Genomic DNA, 20,940 nt, shown 5'->3' with positions numbered 1-20,940 from the left:
TCTTGCTCCTCCAATGCCTCCTCTTCCTGCAGATTCTGCTGCTTCTGCCGCCAGGGCAGCTCCTCGCCCTGAGTTTCCAAGCGTCTCTCCTCTTCAAATCGCTCCTTCTCCGCCAGAAAGTCCTGCAGGCGGCTCTCGATATCCTGGCTGCGGCGGCGGAGGCTCTCTTCCTGATGCAGAATTCGCTGCTGCACTTCCTCAGACTCTTTCCGCTGGCTCTCCACCTCCTGCTGCAGGCGCTCCAGCTCTGCCTTCTCACTCTGCTGCTTTGCCTCCATCTCCTTGATCAGTCTCCTACAACAGCAACAATCATTTAGTACAAACTGGACGCTGCCTTTACCCAGTGTCTACAGACAGAGGAAATGGAACCGTGGATGTAGATAAAAAATAAATAAAAATGAAATAAAACTTGTACCTTTTGAGCTCCAGTTTCTCCAACTCCTCTCGCTGCTGCCTCTCAAACTCCAGCCTGGCAAAACAAAAACCTTCATAAACATTTTGTTTTGTTATTTAAAAAATAAAATGGCACAGAAGCTCACACAGGTCAGGCATCAGTATTAAGCGGCATGAGTGACGGTATGCTCACACAGGTCAGGCATCAGTATTAAACGGCGTGAGTGACGGCAAAAACAGGACACGTGAGAGAAGGAAGAGAGGAGCCACAGACACGGTCAGTGTGGTTTTAAGAACGGACACAAATGCAGCAGGATGTTGTGAAAAACAGAAATGTAATTAATAAATTAAAAAAACCAAACAGACATGACATGAGGCTTCAAGATGACGAGTCGACACACGTCTGTGTCAGACAGGTGGACAGGAAGTGAAGAAAGAAACAGGAAATGCTGGGTCTACCTGAGGAAGACGGGGCCGTTCTCTGTGCAGAGACTGTCAACAGGACAGGGTGGCAGAGGGTTAGCTCACAAAGAACAGGACAGTGAACGCACCACTGAATCAGAGTGACCAGGGGAGAGGGTAAAACGAATCCCATAAACAGGACAGAGCTCCTCAGGGAGGAGTCGCAGCCGAGGGTTTATCAGGAGGAAGAAAGATTTAAATTCAGGACTGAAACGGGGAAATAGAGGATTTAAACTCTGTGTCTTTGACATTAGAATTTAGATCAAACAGATCTCAGAAAGATGAAATAAAAATATACATCTAGAATCAGACATTTTTACATTAGGTTTAAATCTTTTGGTAAAACGCCCTGGGATTACACATGAAAAATAAAAACTGGATCGTCTGTATCTGATGATTATAACATGGATTTTAATCCATAAAAATGTATCACATAAATAAGTCAATATTGAAACCATCAACGTATTAACCCCAGAATGTTTGTCAATTATTCATACAGTATTAAAAAAGAAAGAATATCAGAGAAAATCAGGCCTAAATAGATTTAAAACTGGAAATACCAGGGCATTTAAAGTCGGGATAATGGATTATTTTTAAACTATTCTGTGTAACCTTGAAAATTAAGATGTCAGATTTGTGTTGAACCATTGAGATTTTTTTGTGGAATAAAAAGTATAATATAAAATATGACCACAGCCCTTTTTTAGTACTGTTTACCAAACAACTTTTACTTCCATAAAGATGAAGTGTGTTTCGACTGTAACCTTTAAAATGCAGGTCAGATTTTTTGGGAGGATGTAAGAGGATCATGACCTATGCAGAGGCGGGGTAAATGCTGGGGGTGGGGCTGATCATGCTGCTGCGGACATGCTGTGTTTGATCGCTCACCCCGGGTTGTACAGCATCACAGTGGAGAGGTTCTCACAGGACTTGGACAGGTCGGTCATGGACAGACTGAAGGTGGACAACAGGCCACTCTAAAAAGACAAAAAACTCATCAAAATTCAAGATTTTTCTTCTGATACATTTTCAGCTTTTCACTGCCTCACCTTTCGCTTTTCCCTCAACTTTGCTGCTTCTTTTGGATGGTTAAAGCGAAACATGTTGGTCCTGCCGAGCAGGATGACCGCACCTGGAGACAACACAGAAAAACGAAGATCAAAACGATCGGTTCACATGTTTAGAATGTGCTTGAATCTAATGAGAACACAGAGGAGAGGCATCCAACACATGGTGACCGACTGAATCTTCTCGGGTTTTGCTCACCTTGATTGAGCTGCGTTGGTGCCGTAACCTGGACTCCATTCACTGAGCACTGTGCTCCGCCTAGTGGCAACAGAGTCACTTTTCCATTCCTGTTCTGGAACATGCAGTGTTCACTCTCCAGGTCCAGACCGTGCAGAACTGAGAGGAGAACATTGTTGGGTGATCGCTGGAGTTCAACTATTTTAATGATCATAACTTGTTTGGTTGTTTGTTAGTCAACTTTTTCCCTAAAAATGTTCTAGTTATTTTGATTCTATTTTCCATCTACAAGCTACATAACGTCACCCACTGATGTCCTGCTCCATGGATGCGTCCTCCCGTCCCACATATGTCTGTCCCTCCTAAAGTCAGAGACAAACACAGCTGTGAGGTTAACTGTTAACTCCACAGCCTGATCCTGATGTTGTGGGTCTTCAAGACTCAGACCTTCAGATGGTACAAGATGATGCCGGTGCTGAGGAGATCGTCATCGATGCCAATGAGGTGAGGGAGCTCCGAGTCCAAAACCACCCCGATGCCTTCCTTTCTCAGAGCCAAAGTCTCTTCCTGTGGACACGATTAGTCATTCTTTTCAAAATAAAAGTCAATATTTATCTACATCTACACATAGAAACATCTGGGTAGTTCTATATTATAATTCTCAAATGTTGATGTTTTAATATGATAAAAATTGGTTTTCAATGTAATAGTATCTGTTTCAGTATCATGTTGGTTATTTCGGCAGCTTCTTACCTTCAATATGTTCTGCGTTTCATTCCACTTGTTGGTCCATTCTTTGGTCAGCTCCAAAACCTGCAAACACAGATGGCAGATCAAACGACATTGAGATGGAATCATGTTTTATAATCTTGGAGAGAGAAGCCTCTGATGGGACTTCAGAGTTCGTTTTCTCAGGACTCACTCTGGCTTCATTCTGGTGCAGCTTCTCTTCCATGCTCAGAGCTGTAGGAGAATCCAGGAGTGCAATCTGAACACGGACACAAACAAACATTCACATTCAGGGATAACATTAGAATGTAATGTTGTTCCTAAATTCTGTGTTCAACTTTGCACCGAGGCCACCTTCAGGCCAGTCTTGGTAACTTCAGATTCTTACGTGGTTGCCTTGAACCAGCAGTGCCTTCAGTCGAGCGATCTCTGCCCGCAGTTCCCTGATCAGCCTCACGTTGGCGTCTTCGTTGATGGTCGGTTTGTTGATGATGTTCTTAGCTCGATTGGCATATCGCAGCGTGCTGAGTGTCTCTCCGTAATTCACATCAGCAGGTGAAATGTCTGGGACAAAAACAGTCGTCGAACAAAGTAAATGTTTAACCATTAACAGAATAGTCAGTATATACGGAGGTGCACAGTTAGATGTGGGTTTTTTTTTCTCACTTGCGATCATGATGGTCTTGGAGTTTCCGCCCAGACTGTCTTTGAGCAGCCACGTGAGCACAGAGTCCCTGTAAGGAACAAACACCGACTTCTTCTTCAGGTTGGTGTTCAGTCCGTCCTGTGCCATGTCGGCTGGACAGAGACGTGGAAACAGAGACAGGTTTTCTATCAGACTACGGCCAGTGACCAGCAGGAGGCAGCGTAGCAGCTATACATCTCTAGACTGCACTTATCATTTCAGTCGGGTACAAATTCTGCAGCATTGCTCAACGTAGCTTAACAGCACAGAAATATTGATTGTTTGTCTTGTCTCTACATTAACAGCTTCCAAAACACTGAGTGAGACACTTTTCAGGTAGGAATTTAACCATTTAACCAAACATTGATCAACAGACAAAAGACATTAAAGACACAAATGATTCAAACTAAACTAAAATGCATCTCAAAATTAATTAATTAAAATAATTAATTTAAACCTAATTTTGTTGTCACTGCAACATAAAACAAACACGTTTCTGACCTAGAGCAGAGATGACGTTGCCCAGTGTGACCAGCGATTTGTTGATGTTTCCTCCTTCCTTCAATCGAACTCCGGTGGCTCCGGTTGCATCTGCTCGCTCACTTCCTGCCAAGTCTACGAGGTGGATCTTACTCAATGTTTCACTGGGCATCTCTGCATCAAACTTTGCCTGAAAAACGAGTCAAAAATGTTCACCATAATCACACACCTTCTGTATCCTGGAAACAGATTTTTTTTCAAACTCTGATTGTGACACCAACTCCTTCTGACCTGTGTGAAGTTGATGGTAAAGATGGCGTGCGACCGACTGCTGACGTCGTTCATACCAGTGCTGGCGGTGGTGCGATTGAGGTTTCCAGCCTCCATCAGCTCCTCCACATCACTGTAGTTCTGCACCAGGTGTTTGGACAGATCTGAGAGGGAAGGAAATCATCTCGACTGAATGATGATTGGCCAACAAAAATTACCTCAACTCTCATCGACTATAAGAAAAAAAAATCAATCATTTAACTCACATCAAGTTATTGATTTTTTTTTAACTTAGTGTTTGACCTTTCGGGTTCACCTTTGTCAGACTCACTGATGACACCAGGCAGCAGTAGCACAGAAACTTTAGCTCTGACACTTTTTTGATACATTATTAAGAAGAGAATTTTAATACAAGGGTTTTTTGCCTGGTAAAAACCTGGGATCTTGTGGCTCAACTGAACAGTTAACACAGCAGGAGAGCTCACCTTCTACATACGGCCCGTCCTTTGGATGTTCTCTGACCCTCAGGTTGTAGGTCTGTGTGGACTTCCTCCTCAGCAGGTCTCTCACCCTCTCGTTGTAGATCTCCAGGTAACTGAAATCAAAAATGGCCCAGGATTTGAACATTGTTTACGGGTTTCTGTGCATATTTTCTACAATTTGGACAAAGTCTGAGTAGAAAAACGTCTTCAAAGGTCTCACCTGACTTCTGTGCGAAATGATGCTTCATCCCATCGAGTGGCCTCTGAGATGCGACTGAACAGCCCCTCACAGATCCTCGGGATCAGTCCTTCGTCGCCCTGAAACAAAGAACCAAATAACCAGAATGGGTTTCATACGATAAAAAGAACATCGTGAAAGTTTCTTTCAAAGTTTGTTTGTTCTTACTGGATTTCCCATCATGGTGTAAGACTTCCCAGAGCCAGTCTGTCCGTAGGCAAAAACACAGGCGTTATAACCCTCGAACGCAGCCTTCAGCACATCTATCCCCAGGTCTCTGAACACCTGTGAATCAAGAAACAAATGAAAAACAAATTACCATTGAGTCTGAGTTTAACCTTGAGCTGTAATAGAAGAAGATAACTAAATCTGTGAGACATAAATAACAAACTGAAATTAGAAGAACAGCAAAATAAAAGTCAGCACTAAGTTGATGAAGATTTTGGTCAAAGAAATTTAACTGTGAACAAAAAAAAAAACAATTGTAAATAATGGTATCAATATAGAGTCACTTCATAATAAAGTAAACACAGAGTAACATATGAACTAAAATCAGAAAATTAAAAACCTTTTCCTGGGAGACAAATGTGGAACTTTTAGAGTCTCCAGAGTCGTAGGAAAAGTCATAGGTGAACGTTTTGACTCGGTCCCTTATCGAATCTCCAGCAATACCATCAGGTAGCTGTAGGAATCAGAACAAAGACACAGAGTCAGAGCACAATATGACAGATATATATATGACAATATGAGTCAGATCCTAAACCATGGCACATTACAGATAAAAAAAAGAAGATTAAACCACTTATCAACATAGCAGACAGACGTACCTTCAGGTTGACTATAGACGTTTTGGTTCCTTCCATCTTGATGATGCATTTTGCCGTCAAGTCCTTTTCTCTGGAAGACAAAAAGCAGACAACATAGTCAACAACTGCATTCATGTTGTCTCACAGGAAGAAAGACTTTAAGCCTATTTAAAACTGCCTAAAAAAATCATTACGTTATGCAACACATTGATTCTATTTCTGAAGACATACGAAATTCAAGTCTGACTGTAGTGCCACAGCTGACCTGTAGGGGCTGTCAAAAATACTTCAGTAGATTTCAGCCGATTCAAGGATTTTAAGTTTGGGTTTTAGGTTTTGTAATTGTTATTAATTACATGTATTGAACAATGTATCAGGGAAACAAAACTATTTCCTGCTTTGTGGCATCAGCTTAAATATTACAGTGACTTAAACTGAGCCCTTAACATGTTATTGAGAATCCCAAAGGATTCTAACAGGACCTATCCTTCTGCAGATGACAAGCTCTGTAATCAAAACAAAACATTTTTGCACTTCCCAAAATCTCTGATCTGTTTAAAACAGTGGAGGATGGGCATTAAAATGGGGCGGTCGGGGGGGGTGTCGGGGGGTTTTAGTCAACAACAGGTGAAAGGTGAAGTTGACTTGAACTCTGGACTGAGTTTTCTGTCTTAGTATGAAGAGGACAGACAAAGAACATCCAATCAGTGTACTACGGCACCACCTCAGACACAGGTGTTTGATAAGCCTCTTCACTGCTGCTGACATACAGTATTAACCATTAACTGACTACTTACTGACAGTATGATTAATATTAGCACAGTGGAGCTTCAGTATATGTTAAAATGCACATATTTCATAATTTCTCTTGCACTAGCTGAAAATGCAATAAGCTCTAGAGAAGAGATTCACAAAAACACTCAAAAATGTCTCATTGTTAAAGATAAAAATATTTAGAAATTAAGGTAAGGACTGAGATGGTATGTTGCAAAGGGTTTAACAACTGAACATGTGTATCCATTATGTATATACTATCCATAGTATATAGTATCAATTATGATTTTCTGCTCAACTCAGAGCAGAATAAAACATTTCTTAGCACATAGTGGCAAATAATTAAGTTTCCTCAGACAATTATTCATAATTCTATGTGTAAAATGTTAAGGGTAATTCCATTTGATACCACCGTACCGTCCTGAGTGACTGAGACATTTGCCCTAGACTACCTCAGTAGTTATTGTCACGTAGTAAAAACAATCTCTTCTCCCGGAGAATATGTCTGAAATGATTTAAACCCCGCTGGGCTTCATCTCTCTGGAGTTGGACCAAAAAACAAAACAAAACACTGGTATCAAGAGACACTGAATGGAACGGAGTCTATTACGTGGAAAGTCAGGTGCTGCTGATGCGGATGTTTATAGTGGAACCGTAGTGAGGCAATGGATCCCGTCAAGATAATGTCATTTCACAGAGCCTCTTACGACACACACACACACACATACACACACACACATATACACACGCATAAGATGAATCCACCGTTAGGATATAACCACAGTACAAACCAAAACAAACCCAAAGAGAGCGAAAAGAGCTAAACTAATGAAGGATACGCACCAACGCACACACTTATTATAAGCTCTTAACTATGAGTCTCATATCATCAGTTTATAAGAAAAATAAAACAACCGTGTCGGGTACGGAACTCACCGTCTGTTCATGGGTCGGACTCGAACTGCCACCCGAACTGAGGCCATCTCCTGTGCCGCTGTTGTCCGCACCGTGGAGCCGCTGCCCGTTCTTAAAACGGCAAACAGGCTAACAGCTAACAAGCTCACTGCTAACAGGTTAGCGGCGGGAGAGAGAAAGAAAGAAAAAGTTACCGAGATAAGAGAGAAAGGTGTGCACGAGGCGAGCACGCGCAGAGAGGCGAGGGTGAGGGCAGGTGCGCGGGCCGCATTGGGGGGAAAAAACGGTATTATCACGCCGCGGTGACTCCGCGGGTCTGAGCTGATGATGACAACCAGTAACGACCATCCATTCTGACGCCGACCGTGAAACCGCTGTTAGCTTCACAGCTGGTCGTCACGTGACCCAACAAGGCAGCAAAACTGAAAACATTACGTATGTACGGAAAGTAGAAGGGGACAAACGTATAATTGTTCATATGATTTATGTTTTTGCCACTGCAGATTTTGTTAACCCATAATAGATTATTTTTTAATGTAAATTCGCATTTTAAAAATGTAGTGAAACAAACTGATATTTTGTTCTACTTCGAGTTCGCGTGTTTTCTTTTTACCTATGTTCTTTCATAGAGTCTTTTCTCTGTTTTGTTTAGGGAAACAAAGTAATCAAAAGATCAGTGGTTTGTAACAGGGAGTCCGCGACCCCTGCGGGTCAACGAGGGAACTGCAAGCGACTGTAAGATTTTGATCGATTAGAATTCTTCATTTATTCTTTGCACAATAAAACACGAAAGCACGAGTTTGAAGCCATTCTTATGTCCATTGTCATTCTTTATTCTTAAAAATGTCACAATACATTTTTGTTTAGAAAGTCCAGTATTTACAGTCCAGTGCGTGGTGGCCGAAGCTCTGATGGTTATGACTTATCTTTTTGGTTTGTTGTTGGCCTGTTGAGCTTAGACAAATCCCCAAAGGATGCAGTAGCTGTTCCCCGCTTCGCTGGTTGAGACTTAGAAAGAGGAACAATATAAATTATACATATTAGACATGTACACGACATCACCACACCTTGGTGTGATTAAACATGCTTCAGAAGTCACATGTTAAATCTGAGAACTAACACTGAGACTGGCAGGGTCTAGTTTTTGTCGTACCTGTGACTCGTGAGGTTTCCAGCCAATCATGTAGAGGATTTCAAAGGTAGCAGGAACAGAGCCATCCTCATTGCTGTACATGTCTTCCACAGGGAAATACATAAACAGATGTAATTTGCTCATGTTATGTTCACATGTAGTAGTAGTTGGAAGTGCTTGGATTTTAATTGTAATTTTACAGCAATTTATTATCCTTCTCATAACATCTTTAAATTAAATCGCTGTTGTCTGAGACTTTGTAATGATTATATTAATAATGATACAGTTATATTTCTGGTTATGTGTCTTGCATTAGGTCGAATTATGAGAAAGGACTAATAACAACATTTCCAGAAATTCAGTAAGTTTTCAGAAACCACAATCTGTTTACTCAAAGGCTTGTGACATGGTTCTACAGCAGTCCCAGTCAGCTTGTTCATTAGTTCAGCAACATCGCTCACCCTTATAAACTGCAGCGGCTGCTAACATGGTGTCTCTGTGCAACAATGCCCTCCTGTTCCACAGACAGTTACTTTCTGCCATTCCTGGAAGAAATAAGGAAAGACGTGGTGCAGACGGTCGACAGGGCATCTACAGACAACACTGCAGGAGTGAAGTTTACCTTGAAGATCTGTCATGACCTCAAACATTCCTGGGTAATGAACCACAACGTCGTCCACATCCTGAAAGAAACACGTCTTAAAATGAGTTAGCATTCTATTCAGGTGCTTTACATTCACCAACAGTCACTCTTTTCAGCACTTACTAACATCCACGGCATTTTATGACGCTCTACAATTACAAATCATACAGACAGGTACACCTAAGTTATTTAGGTACAGTTTTATTAAGGAAGTTCAGATAGTTTTTTTTAAATCACTTTCTCATCCAATCTCACTCACCACAGTCAGCATGTTGAAGCCAGCCTGACGCAGCAGATGCCCCAGGTCACTGACGCTGGTGTACGGTGACACGTGGGGTGAGAACCCCCCCTCCCTCTCCGTCTCAGCAAGCTGCAGTGAACACCTCAGCTCATAGAGTGTGTCTCCACCCAGCATTGCCCCAATGAACACACCATCTGGCTTCAGCACCTGATGGATCTAATGGGAGGGACACAGAAGGAAGGATAGACAAGATGGGTATCGTCAAAAATAGCATCCAACTTCGGTGTGGAAACTCTTCCTTTACACAACAGTGAAATCAAACCTGTTTGAAGGCTTCTGGTAAGTTGTTAATCCAGTGTATACTGAAAAAAAGAAGAAAAAATGTGAACTGTGTAACATTGAAGGACTGAAGCAAAAAGGTTAAAGAAGATTTTTTTCCCCCTAACCTCAAACTGCTAACGACTAGGTCAAAGGTGTTTTCTCCAAATGGTAAAAACTCTTCATCAGCTACCACACAGTGAGTCGGGATCTCACCCTCTTTTTTCCGTCTCTGAAAGATTTGATATCATTACATACAATATATGAAGAATTTCCAAACAACAATTGAGAAATTACTAATCACATAATTCACACAGTAATCTGAAATTATTAAGACAAAAAATGATTTAAATTGTAATGTAAAAAGACCTGTGACTTAGTGAGGATATAGTTTGTATCTCTTTACAGATTTATTTCTGCACAATATCATTGTTTTATATGTCAGTCGTTAACACATAATGACACTCACCAGCACAGGCTCTGAGATGTCAGCGAGGTAGAAACGCTCCACAACTTCCTAAAAAAAAACAATTGTTTTCACAGTTTGATTACACTCCAGATTAAGTATTTTTATACAGATTTTGACACAAAGAAGTAACATTTGAGAGGGAACAAATAAGCTTTGTTTAAGTTATACAGATTTTGACACAAAGAAGTAAAATTTGAGAGGGAACAAATAAGTTTTGTTTAAGGTCATAAACTTGATATTTTATTTTCCTTTTTTTTACCTTGCTCAAATGTGGTGCGATGTGACTCTTGCCGCTACCAACATCTAATGCCAGAGGAAACGTTCTAAAAAAACAAAACAGAAAAAGACTTCACAACGGTGGTTGACAGCAGTCTTAAGTACAACTTTTAAAGTTTATTATTGGACGTTCGCAATAAAATATTTGTACTTTGCAACACGTTTTAGCAGTTTTAAAAATATATGCATACATAACAAACCCTTTTCGTATTAGGGACATAAAGTAAACCCAACAGTCAAGATACAAGAGATATATGCATACATAACAAACCCTTTTCATAAAGTAAACCCATCAGTCAAGATACAAGAAGAAACCAACCTAGCGACGTCATAAACCCGATCAGCCAATCGTGTGCCGACCTACAGTGAGGACACAGAGGTGTAAACAACAACAAAAACTGTCCACTGGTCATTTAAGAATCTGAATCTCTATAAATGTACTAGTTAATTTTGCTCATTGTCTACATTAGTTCAGGTCAGTCTCTTCCTCACTTCGTCTCTCAGATAGTCGTACAGGTGACTGTCCTGTTGCTTTGCAGACCAGTCTCTCTGTCTCCTCTTCATCCGTCTGTCAAACACATTCATCGAAGAATCCCCGTTGGACATCAGTCTTCGAGAACCGGAGCTCCAGGAGGAGGCCCGGAGACCAGAGTAGCAGCATCCGAACAAGGCCTGTGGGCAGCGGGCTGCCGCAGAGAGCAGCGTGTGAAAGACTTTGCTGCCCATGGAAATGCTGCTGCTGCTAAAGTTTGTCTACAGGTCACACTGACAGAAGAAGAAGGAAGACTTCCTGTCGTGACGTCAGAGCAAATCTGTCTTAAAGACGTAGAACTTAAACTTATAAAGACTTACTTTCCGAAAATATATGTAAGTATTATGTGTTTACGTGACTCATAATTTAACATATTGATCAAAATGTTTATACAAATATTAGAATAGTCATTTTAATGTAATAAATCATACTTTTTTTTACTAAGGAAGACAAATCAGTATGACGTTTGTCCCACGTCGTTTTCCGTACAGACGATACAGTCAAGACAGAGGTGCATGCTGGGTAAACACGTGTGGGAACTCGCGCACTGTGTAGAAACATTCGTGAGATCGGTGTTTGTTTTTAATAATCTTAATGAAATTTGAGTGATTTGTTACGGGTCTGCCTGAAACCAGCTTCTTTTATACTCCGGATTCTTCTGTTTCTCTCGCAGGTAGAAAGTTAATTGAGGAGCATTTTGTAACTTGAAAACTGTAAAATGTCGTATCTAACTTAAACTGTTACTGTAATGCCACCAAATGTTAATAGATTTAACCAGTTCTGCCTTTTCTCAGTCGAACGTTTGCACATATAAGATGATAGAAATCGTACTTGGAGGTAAACAGACAAGAGGCGGTGATCGGTGATCGGTTCATGTACATTAATGCTACATAAGGATGCCGACTGTTGTCATCTGTCTTCTTTGGGTCATCGTGCTGCAGGGCTACTGAAGAGACCACTGTTTTAACAGTTACTTTATTTTTATTTTTCGTTAGCACAAAACTCTTTATTATCGGTTTGTTTTTGCCCAGACTTGGACTCAAAGAACATTTTATATTTCGAAAATGAGTGATAATTCTGCCTTGGACTCAAAGAACATTTTATATTTTTGAAAATTTCCCGTACGAGTGATAATTCTGTCTTGGACTCAAAGAACATTTTATATTTTGAAAATGTCCCGTACGAGTGATAATTCTGCAACAAATCTCAGTAGATCAGTAGTTTTTTGTAATAGAGTCAGGTGAATTTCTCGGGGTCATGTCTACATGCCAAAATGTCTTTGCATTAAATGATGCTGATGTAATGTTATAACTTGTTAACTTTCTGTTCTCAGGACTCACAGGACTACAAATATGTCCTCCAAGAAGAAGAAGAACCCTAACAGCGGTGGTGGTGGTGGTAACAGCAGCATGGACGAGCGGTTAAAGTGTATTCAGAAGGATCCACGCTTCTGGGAAATGCCAGAGCGGGAACAAAAGATCAAGATCGACAAGCGTTTCCAGTCCATGTTCCACGATGATCGCTTCAAAGTGAAATACACGGTGGACAAACGAGGACGGCCCATAAATCAGACGTCCACTGATGACCTGAGGCGCTTCTACAAACTCTCTGAGTCTGAGGAAGATGAGGAGGAGGAGGAGAAATCGGACAAAATAAAGAAGGACAAGAAGAAGAAAATAATGGCAGACAGTGGAGAGAAGAGAGAAAAGGAGAGTGATGATGAAGGTGGGCAGATGTTTAGCAACAATTATTCTTGTTTGTATGAAATAATGAGAGTCAGCACTGAGTCTGACCAAAACACACTTTTTATTCTGCTTAAGTTAAGTTTAAATCCTTGTAATGATCTGTGTTTTACTAAATTAGCTGCAAAGACTAGCAGCGCTAAAATGGACTGTACCAAAGTCTAGCTCGCCTGTTGAATAAATGTCACTCTTTTTGTTCAGATGATGAGCAGGAGGAAGAGGACGACGATGATGAAGATGTCACAGATGATGATGATAAGAGGGAGGAGGAGGACGATGAAAAAGAGGAGGATGAGAGAGTGATTGGTAGTGGATCAGAAGACGAAGAGTCGTCGTCTGGTCTAGAGTCAGATGAGGACAGCGGTCCAGATCTGGCCAGGGGTAAAGGCAACATTGAGACGAGCTCAGACGAAGATGACGAAGACGACATCGACACCCTCCTTCGGAAAGAGGAGGAAGAGATCGAGCACGACTGGGGGGAGCTGTGTAAGGACGCTCCACGGAACGAGGCGGTGAGGCCGTGTCTACAGTCTGGTCCTGGAGTGATGCTAGCACCAACAAATACTAACTGATGTTTGTGTGTGTCAGATTTCTGCTCGACTTGCCGTCTGCAACATGGACTGGGACCGAATCAAGGCCCGGGATCTGCTGGCACTTTTTAACTCATTCCTACCTACAGGAGGTGCTGTTCTTTCTGTCAAGGTAACAGAGACGAAGACAACACATTTATGATGCTGTTCTTTCTGTCAAGGTAACAGAGACAAAGACAACATATTTATATGTTATGTTACAACCCGTGTCATTTCTTTATGGTCTCATGTTATGTTACGACCCGTGTCATTTCTTTATGGTTGGTACAAAAATCCAGACCAAAACCAGCTAATTCAGAGCAGACCTGTTCTGGAAAGATCTATTTAAAGTGACTCTGTGTGATGTTAATAACAAAAGTCTAACTGCCGATGATCTATGAATAGATTTACCCATCAGACTTTGGAAAGGAGCGGCTGAAGACGGAGGAGACTCACGGGCCGCTGGAGCTGAAGGCTCTTCCTGAAGACTCTGAGGATGACAACGAGGAGGAGAAGTGAGTTTACACACACACACACATACCAAACACACAGAAATAAAACACAAACACTGTTTTTTTTTTCTGTTGTTTTTTTTCAGGGTTTATCGGGAGAAAATGCGTGATTACCAGTTCAAGCGTCTCAAGTACTACTATGCGGTGGTGCAGTGCGACTCGGTCGACACAGCTGCCAAAGTCTACGAAGAGTGCGACGGCTATGAGTACGAGAGCAGCTGTTCGATGATCGATCTACGGTAAGACCAGGTCAACGCTCCAGCACCGTGGCTGACGCCGTGGCTCTGCCGCTGTGGTCATGGAGACTTGTCCTCATTTGTTCAAACAGGTTCATTCCTGATGATGTCACGTTCGATGAGGAGCCCAAGGACGCAGCTACAGACGTGAACCTTGTCACGTACACGCCCAAAGTTTTCACCTCGTCTGCAGCGTCCACCTCAAAGGTGAGACCGTCGTTATATTCACCTGTTGACTGACTCCATCACTGAACATGTAGGACCGTAAAGTTTAGCTGATGCAGATTGGTTAGTGGAGTTGGATTGTTGTCACTTGTTCATGATCATTAACATAACTCACGTCTGTGTTTTTTGCCCTGATCAGGTGCAGCTGACCTGGGATGAGACTGACCACGACAGGGTGACCGCCCTCAACAGGAAGTTCAACAAGGAGGAGCTGCTGGACATGGATTTCAAAGCCTACCTGGCCTCCTCCAGCGAGGACGAGGATGAAGAGGAGTTGGTGGAGGAGGAGCAGCGAGAGAGTGCATACGATACTGTAGCAGCAGATAAAACACAAGAGGGCGCCACAGTGAAGACGGGGGTAAAAGAGAGCGCAGAGGAAGAGCAGCAAAAGAACCAGAAGAGCCGACAACAGCGGCCCAAGAAGGAGAAGAGTGAGGAGCAGCTGAGTAAGTACAGAGATCTGCTCAGAGGAATCCAGGACAAGGAGAAGAAGCTGCAGGAAGACAAGGACATGGAGATGGAGATCACATGGGTGCCGGGTGAGACCCACTCACACAAAAACAGTTCCTGATACAGAGAAAATGAAACAGTCTTAGCCTGAACTGAGCGTCTGTGTGATTAGGTCTGAAGGAGACGACGGAGCAGCTGGTGAAGAAGAAGATGGAGGTACAGGATCCACTGACACCGTGGGAGGAGTTCCTGAATAAAAAGAAGGAAAAGAAGAAGCAGAAGAAATCTCAACGCAGGATTCAGGTGAGTTCCTGGTTCTTCTTAAATCCAAAGGTCAGAGGTTATCTGTCCAGGTGGTCCCCTCAAACATGTTCAGACAAACACAGCGTTTATAAGTCATCCAAATATGATGAATGTCAATGTCACAGGAAGGGGCGGAGTCTGACGAGGATCTCAGTGACGATGAGCTTCCTCCCGACGTGGACCTCAGCGACCCGTTCTTTGCTGAGGAGCTCAATGCCACGGGTGCGTTTGAGTTTACTACTTTTTTTAATCATTTTAAAATAATTTAGGATTTGAATACAGGATAAGCTGTTACTGAAATATCTAAAACACATGGAGCATAAAATGTACTGAGTTATGTCGACTGTTTATTTTTAAGGTCTGAAGAAGAAAAAGAAAGGAAAGAAAAAGGCAACAGCGGTGAAGACGCCGCAGGAGGAGGAGGAGCTGGAGAAACAGAAGGTAACGCTGAATTAGTTTAAACGCAGCATCAGTCGATTTACTGTCTGTCTGAGTCAAGGCAGGAGTTTTATTTTCACTTAGAAACCTTTCTGTTTTGATTAAATATTCACCACAGAATTAATGGTACAATGTAACAAAAAGATGAAAACACAGAACCTGAACCCTCACACAGATCTTTTCAGTGGCCGAGTCATGAACCATGATCTTCGGTTCCATCGTTTCTACTTTGTTCTCGATCTTCAAGCCAAGTTGGCCTAAATATTCAACCACCTGTTAGCTTGCCCTAACCCTAACCAACCCTTGTGCGTTCGTGTGTAGGCTGAGATGGCTCTGCTGATGGAAGACGACGCAGATGAGGCCAAACACAAACACTTCAACTACGACAAGATTGTGGAGCAACAGAACCTGAGCAAGAAGAAGAGAAAGAAGCTGCTGAAGAAGGGGGAGGAGTCACTGGACAACGACGACTTCCAGGTAAAACCTCCAGCTTCCTTCAACAGCCACAACAGAGCAGCTCTGTTTCCTGTGTGTAACTGGACGGACTTAAAGTTCAGTCTGTGTTCAGTCACTGTGTGAAGCTGTCTGAATGTTACAAACCCGGTGTTCCGGCCCTTTAAATGACGATGTCTCCACTCCCTGTGTGCAGGTGGACGTTAGTGACCCTCGTTTCCAGGCCATGTTCACGTCACATCTGTTCAACCTGGATCCTTCAAACCCCAACTACAAGAAGACCAAGGCCACGCAGAGCATCTTGGCTGAGAAGCAGCGTCGCCGTGAGGCGGAGGAGCAGCGGCAAACGGAGGCCAGGCTCACCCCTGATGTGACTCCCATCACACAGAAGGACTCGGCACACACAGGAAATAAAAGGGAAAATGACACTGACGCTCCCGTGGAGAAGAAGAAGGAGCTGGACCCAAGTTTGTCTCTGCTCGTCAAGTCCATCAAGAGTAAAACGCAGCAGTTCCAGGCGCGGAAAAAACCAAAGTTGGCATAGTTTTGATGGAGTTAAAACTTTAATGGACTACGATGGTTTATGCTTGGTAAAGATGGAGCAGGCTGGGAAAAAAATCTGGTGAAAGAAAGGAAGATAGCTGAATAATGTTTGGAATGTTTCAGTTTTTAATAAAACAAAAAAATATATTTTATGGAAATCAGTAACATTTTAAAATCAAATAATCAAACAAAAACTGGATTTTTTAAAAACATCCGTTAAAATTAATCTGCATTTATACCAAACATAGATCACAGCAGGGTTTTAATGCTGAATGAGTAGTGTTTAAATTAGATCAAAACGTCCTGTTTTGCTTTGTATTTGTAAACTTCTACTGGAGACTGTGAGTTACTCTGTGGTTCTGTAATATTACAGCCAAGTTCATTCACTTCTTTAATGGATTCTCCAGTGTTAGTTTTAAATTACCAAGAAAATTCCAGATAATTGTTTCTCATATTTCTGCTCCAAACACTGAGTTCATTTAGAAACTATACAATCAATAAACTGATCGATAAGATTTCTAGGTACTTCTAGTACAGGCAGGTGGATGTGACCTGTAGGTGGCGTCTACGGTCCTGGGTACTCAAAGACAGCAGCTGCTCCCATCCCAGTCCCGATGCACATGGAGACAACACCATAAGCTCTGCAGTCACAGGAAAATAAAAAATACTGGATTTAACACGTCTCCAGGGGGCAGTAAAGGTTCTTTAATTTAAAAATAAAATAAACTATAGCCAGGTTACTAAATTATTTGATTTCTTGTGGAGTCAATAGAACAATTGTCAACAAAACCTTTATTATATATAAACCAAAGTGTTGACGTGGAGGATTCAAACCTGCGTCCTCTACGTTTGAGTTCGTTGAGCAGCGTCACAACCTGTCGCGCTCCAGTGCAGCCCAAAGGATGACCCAGTGCAATAGCGCCACCATTAGGATTCACCTTCTCCATAGGAATGCCCAGCTTCTCCACGCAGTACACCGCCTGAAATAAGAGGAATAACATATATGTCGCCCTCTACTGGCTGTTGGCAAAAACGCTCTCAAACCCTGCCTACAGTAGAGCAGGGTTTTGAACGGGTTTCGTCACCTGACTGGCGAAGGCCTCGTTGATTTCAAAAACGTCAACGTCAGCCACAGTCAGACCTGGAGAGAAAAACAACGATTTAACATTGGAGTCTCATACAAAACTAATTTTTAAAATTTTTATTCAGGCCGTTTGATATCATGTCACCACACACTATAATTATTATTTCAAAGCAGCTAATCTGTATTTTTTTTTATTCTTTAATTAGCATTATATTATAGCATATTAGCATTATACTCCTTACGTAAAGTTCACCACAATTTAGTTTATTTTTTATTTCTTTTAAGTCACTCAAACCACCAGCACACGACTCCACTCTATGGTGCAAATCTCACCGGCTCGTTCCAGCGCTACAGGGATGGCGTAGGCGGGTCCAACACCCATGAGATCAGGGGGAACTCCGACTACAGCACTGGCCCTGAGGACCCCCAGCACCGGCAAACCACGAGCCTCCACCGCAGACCTGCGACCAATCAGCAGTGCTGCTGCTCCGTCACTCACCTGGCTTGAGTTTCCTGAGAGCAGAACCACACACACACACATAAGTGAAACCGCGGTGATTGTGTTGAACCTAATGGTGGCGCTGCAACGTACCTGCGGTGGTGCTGCCGTCTGCTTTGAAGGCGGGTCGCAGTTTGCTCAATCCTGCTAACGTGGTTCCCGCTCTGATGCCATCGTCTTTACTGACGATCACCTGACGTTCGCCGCCATCGGCGTCCACTAACTTAGTGGAGACAGGAACGACCTCCTGGTCGAACACACCTGTGCTCTGTGCGTGGGCAGCTCTGGGGGAAAGGAGGCGGAGCCTGGTTACAACTTTAACAGACACACTACATGTATATATTATATATTATTACATTTTTTATATTACTGATATTTTTGTGATATAGATCAAATCAAGGTACTTTTGTTGTGAACTGAGAGCAAAAGCGTCCTGCTTCTCTCTGGAGATTCCATATCGTTCTGCCACGTTCTCCGAGGTAATGCTTCAGTCACACCAGTCACAGCAGAAGAACCGATAACAGAAACACAAGGATCATCAGAGGAGACAGGAAACTCAATCACAACAAATATCATAGTCTTGTGGTTGTTCTGATACGTTTCTAATTCCGTGTTTTCTGAGGTGTCCTAATTCACTGCTGTCCTAAGTGATGGTCTCACCCCATTGGGATGATGCAGTCTCTGGCTTTGTCGATGTCCATCAGCCTGGAGCTCAGATCTCCAGGGTTTTCCATGGAACGCAGAGACATGCTTTCCACACTGTGGAAACACACACACACACACACACATATCAAGATTTCACTTCACTGTTGATTCACAAAGTCAGAAAAAGAATGTACAGAAGAATTCTCTGTGACTAAAAGGACAAACTAAACCTCATGGTGTTTTTTTGGAAGGTTTGTTGGATTCAGACGAGGTTGGAAAATATTTTGTTTTACATCAAGTCTCCTACAGGGGGCATTGGCTGGTTATGTTAACCACAAAAGCAAAGGCATCACATCACACCAACCACACCAGTGAAACCTACCCACAGGCGAGACCCAGGTTGATGGTTCTACTCCTGATGGCTCCTGGACAGAGACAGAGAAACCGTCAGAGAAAGGTTGGTCATGAATTCCATCCAGCTGCAGCTGTGGACTTTTTACCTGCGATGTTAAGCAACGCCTGCAGCCCCGAGGAGCACTGTCTGTTGACGGTGTAGACAGGAACCGATTCTGGAAAACCACTAAAGAGACGACAGACGTCAGACACTGACACAACAATGATTGACTTTCTACAAACATTTAAATACAGCATTTGTGGCCATTGACTTTCTACAAACATTTAAATACATTCTCTGTGCGGACATCTTGCAGAAGCTGTGTTTTTTACAACCAGTTCAGATGATGGTTGTCCTCCCAGTGAATGTCCACACTGTGTGTCTTAAGTGGACAATGATCTCACCTGAGGAAATGAGACACCCGAACCACCAGGGCTCCAGCTCCGGGCTGCAGCACGTTTCCTGCACACATGTCCATCAGGATGATAAGATGTGTTGGTTCTGTGTGTTGTAGTTTTTCTGACACACGTCACACTGAGAGCTCATCTCACCCACACAGATGTCCCCCAGCTGCTCCGGAGACAGTCCCACCTCCTTCAGCACGGCTGTCATGGCTGTGCTCAGCAGCTCGTCAGGTGTGGTGTCCTAGACGATGACAAGGTTTAGTGACATGGAAATTATGCTACACTTAAATGAGTGACACTGGATGTGACCCTGAAGCCTCTGTTGGCCAAGTTAAGTACTGCAGTTTGCCTTAGTTTCTCCTTCAGCAGTTATTTGTGATATATTCATATACTTTGGTTTGAGCTTTTTTGTGCAGTTCTTACCTTGAACGCTCCCCTCTTTGCTTTGCAGATGGCGGTCCTCACCCCATGAACCACCACCACATCATCAGGGTCTGAACTTCCTCTGCTGCTGCTGACACCCACTGAGCCACAGTCCTGTCTCCATAGGTCCTGTCCATGATCCCAGGCACCAGAGGGACAGAGATGACCTGTGTGTGGTGACACATTTGGATATTTTTACTCTACGACAAATTCTGTGATTGAATTCTTGCCATATGTGTCCAATTAAAATCTAGACAAAAATATATTTTTGGTATATTTGTGATCCGTCTTTTGGGCATTGTTTCTGCTGATTGCTTAATTATTCTAATTTATGGCGACTGGCTTTTATTCATATTGAGTGTTTTTTTTAAATAATTCCTGAGATAATTGCTACCCTTTGTAATAAATTATGGTATGTTTGTTATGTGTTAGCTTCTTCTACTTTAACCTTTGTTCCTACCTTTATCGATGTGCTTAGTTGAGCTATTTCAAATCTAACTTAAGGCTATTTCTCAGTCCTTTTTTATTTTTTAGCAGTCTTTAAGTTCATTATCACGTTTATTCCGCTTTAAATTGTCTATGACTCCTAGGTGACTTTCAGGGATTTAGCACACGAAAAAAGATCGCTGGATAAGTAAACAAAACATCTTTCCACCTGAGGGTTCTCGTGTAATTAAAACAATATTAAACATGAAAAGACGAAAAGGATTAGTCCAAGATGACAATCATACATTTACAAAATATCTCTGGTTTATATGAAATGCTTGTCAGACCTGAAATGATCTTTAACCTGTTCATCAAGGCGAATTAAAGATCCACAGTTCGCTCAGTCCGGAAACTCTGAGGAGAAGGACGGCAACCGCAGAGGGACAAAATAGTGACTCTCGTCAATACGCTTCTCCCGTTACCCAGCATTTGACGTTTCTTAAT

At 42.4% G+C, this 20,940-nt stretch overlaps 4 protein-coding genes across 5 annotated transcripts in view; 1 reads left to right on the top strand and 3 right to left on the bottom strand.

Moving 5' to 3' along the window:
- kif16ba (kinesin family member 16Ba) overlaps positions 1-7,914 on the bottom strand; it is a 12,628-nt gene extending 4,714 nt beyond the window's left edge. Inside the window, 20 exon segments of the mRNA XM_017035146.2 lie at positions 1-5; positions 8-294; positions 416-469; positions 1,744-1,832; positions 1,905-1,987; positions 2,122-2,259; positions 2,411-2,462; positions 2,548-2,667; positions 2,854-2,913; positions 3,023-3,088; positions 3,218-3,393; positions 3,496-3,627; positions 4,016-4,184; positions 4,286-4,428; positions 4,750-4,859; positions 4,967-5,064; positions 5,153-5,269; positions 5,553-5,666; positions 5,812-5,881; positions 7,501-7,914. The exon segment at positions 1-5 is cut by the window's left edge and continues 1,064 nt beyond it. Of these exon segments, the coding sequence (XP_016890635.1) occupies positions 1-5; positions 8-294; positions 416-469; positions 1,744-1,832; positions 1,905-1,987; positions 2,122-2,259; positions 2,411-2,462; positions 2,548-2,667; positions 2,854-2,913; positions 3,023-3,088; positions 3,218-3,393; positions 3,496-3,627; positions 4,016-4,184; positions 4,286-4,428; positions 4,750-4,859; positions 4,967-5,064; positions 5,153-5,269; positions 5,553-5,666; positions 5,812-5,881; positions 7,501-7,547 (2,130 nt within the window). The 5' untranslated portion in view covers positions 7,548-7,914.
- A 377-nt stretch (positions 7,915-8,291) lies between these two features.
- Positions 8,292-11,337, bottom strand: ndufaf5 (NADH:ubiquinone oxidoreductase complex assembly factor 5). Its single transcript, XM_008316484.3, has 11 exons — positions 11,051-11,337; positions 10,878-10,918; positions 10,542-10,605; positions 10,283-10,330; positions 9,942-10,045; positions 9,818-9,857; positions 9,514-9,711; positions 9,234-9,294; positions 9,073-9,156; positions 8,633-8,715; positions 8,292-8,487 (listed from the first exon to the last, which is right to left on the bottom strand). The coding sequence occupies exons 1-11, from the start codon at positions 11,282-11,284 to the stop codon at positions 8,395-8,397; spliced, it is 1,050 nt and encodes a 349-aa protein (XP_008314706.1). The 5' UTR covers positions 11,285-11,337; the 3' UTR covers positions 8,292-8,394.
- A 267-nt stretch (positions 11,338-11,604) lies between these two features.
- Positions 11,605-16,719, top strand: esf1 (ESF1, nucleolar pre-rRNA processing protein, homolog (S. cerevisiae)). Of its 2 annotated transcripts, none has more exons than XM_025058872.1 (13): positions 11,605-11,759; positions 12,424-12,815; positions 13,034-13,344; positions 13,421-13,534; positions 13,807-13,916; positions 14,000-14,152; positions 14,242-14,356; positions 14,514-14,913; positions 14,997-15,127; positions 15,253-15,349; positions 15,486-15,568; positions 15,887-16,042; positions 16,215-16,719. In XM_025058872.1, exons 2-13 carry the CDS (start codon positions 12,443-12,445, stop codon positions 16,560-16,562), a joined length of 2,391 nt encoding a protein of 796 aa, XP_024914640.1. In that variant the 5' UTR covers positions 11,605-11,759; positions 12,424-12,442; the 3' UTR covers positions 16,563-16,719. The 2 variants fall into 2 exon arrangements, with proteins under 2 accessions (XP_024914640.1, XP_024914639.1); XM_025058871.1 differs by having other exon boundaries at positions 11,605-11,763.
- Positions 16,720-17,021: 302 nt separating this feature from the next.
- Positions 17,022-20,892, bottom strand: acaa1 (acetyl-CoA acyltransferase 1). The gene is made up of 13 exons (XM_008316482.3): positions 20,784-20,892; positions 20,011-20,177; positions 19,735-19,828; positions 19,588-19,645; positions 19,290-19,369; positions 19,172-19,214; positions 18,805-18,903; positions 18,549-18,629; positions 18,238-18,428; positions 17,979-18,158; positions 17,647-17,702; positions 17,396-17,541; positions 17,022-17,202 (listed from the first exon to the last, which is right to left on the bottom strand). Exons 1-13 carry the CDS (start codon positions 20,806-20,808, stop codon positions 17,127-17,129), a joined length of 1,296 nt encoding a protein of 431 aa, XP_008314704.1. The 5' UTR covers positions 20,809-20,892; the 3' UTR covers positions 17,022-17,126.
- Between the last annotated feature and the right edge of the window lie 48 nt (positions 20,893-20,940).

This window comes from Cynoglossus semilaevis, chromosome 9 (genome assembly GCF_000523025.1).
Source record: "Cynoglossus semilaevis isolate Cse_v1.0 chromosome 9, Cse_v1.0, whole genome shotgun sequence".
Lineage (NCBI taxonomy): Eukaryota > Metazoa > Chordata > Actinopteri > Pleuronectiformes > Cynoglossidae > Cynoglossus > Cynoglossus semilaevis.
The sequence above is the reverse complement of the archived record's forward strand: the minus strand, read 5'-3'. Positions and strand labels throughout refer to the sequence as shown.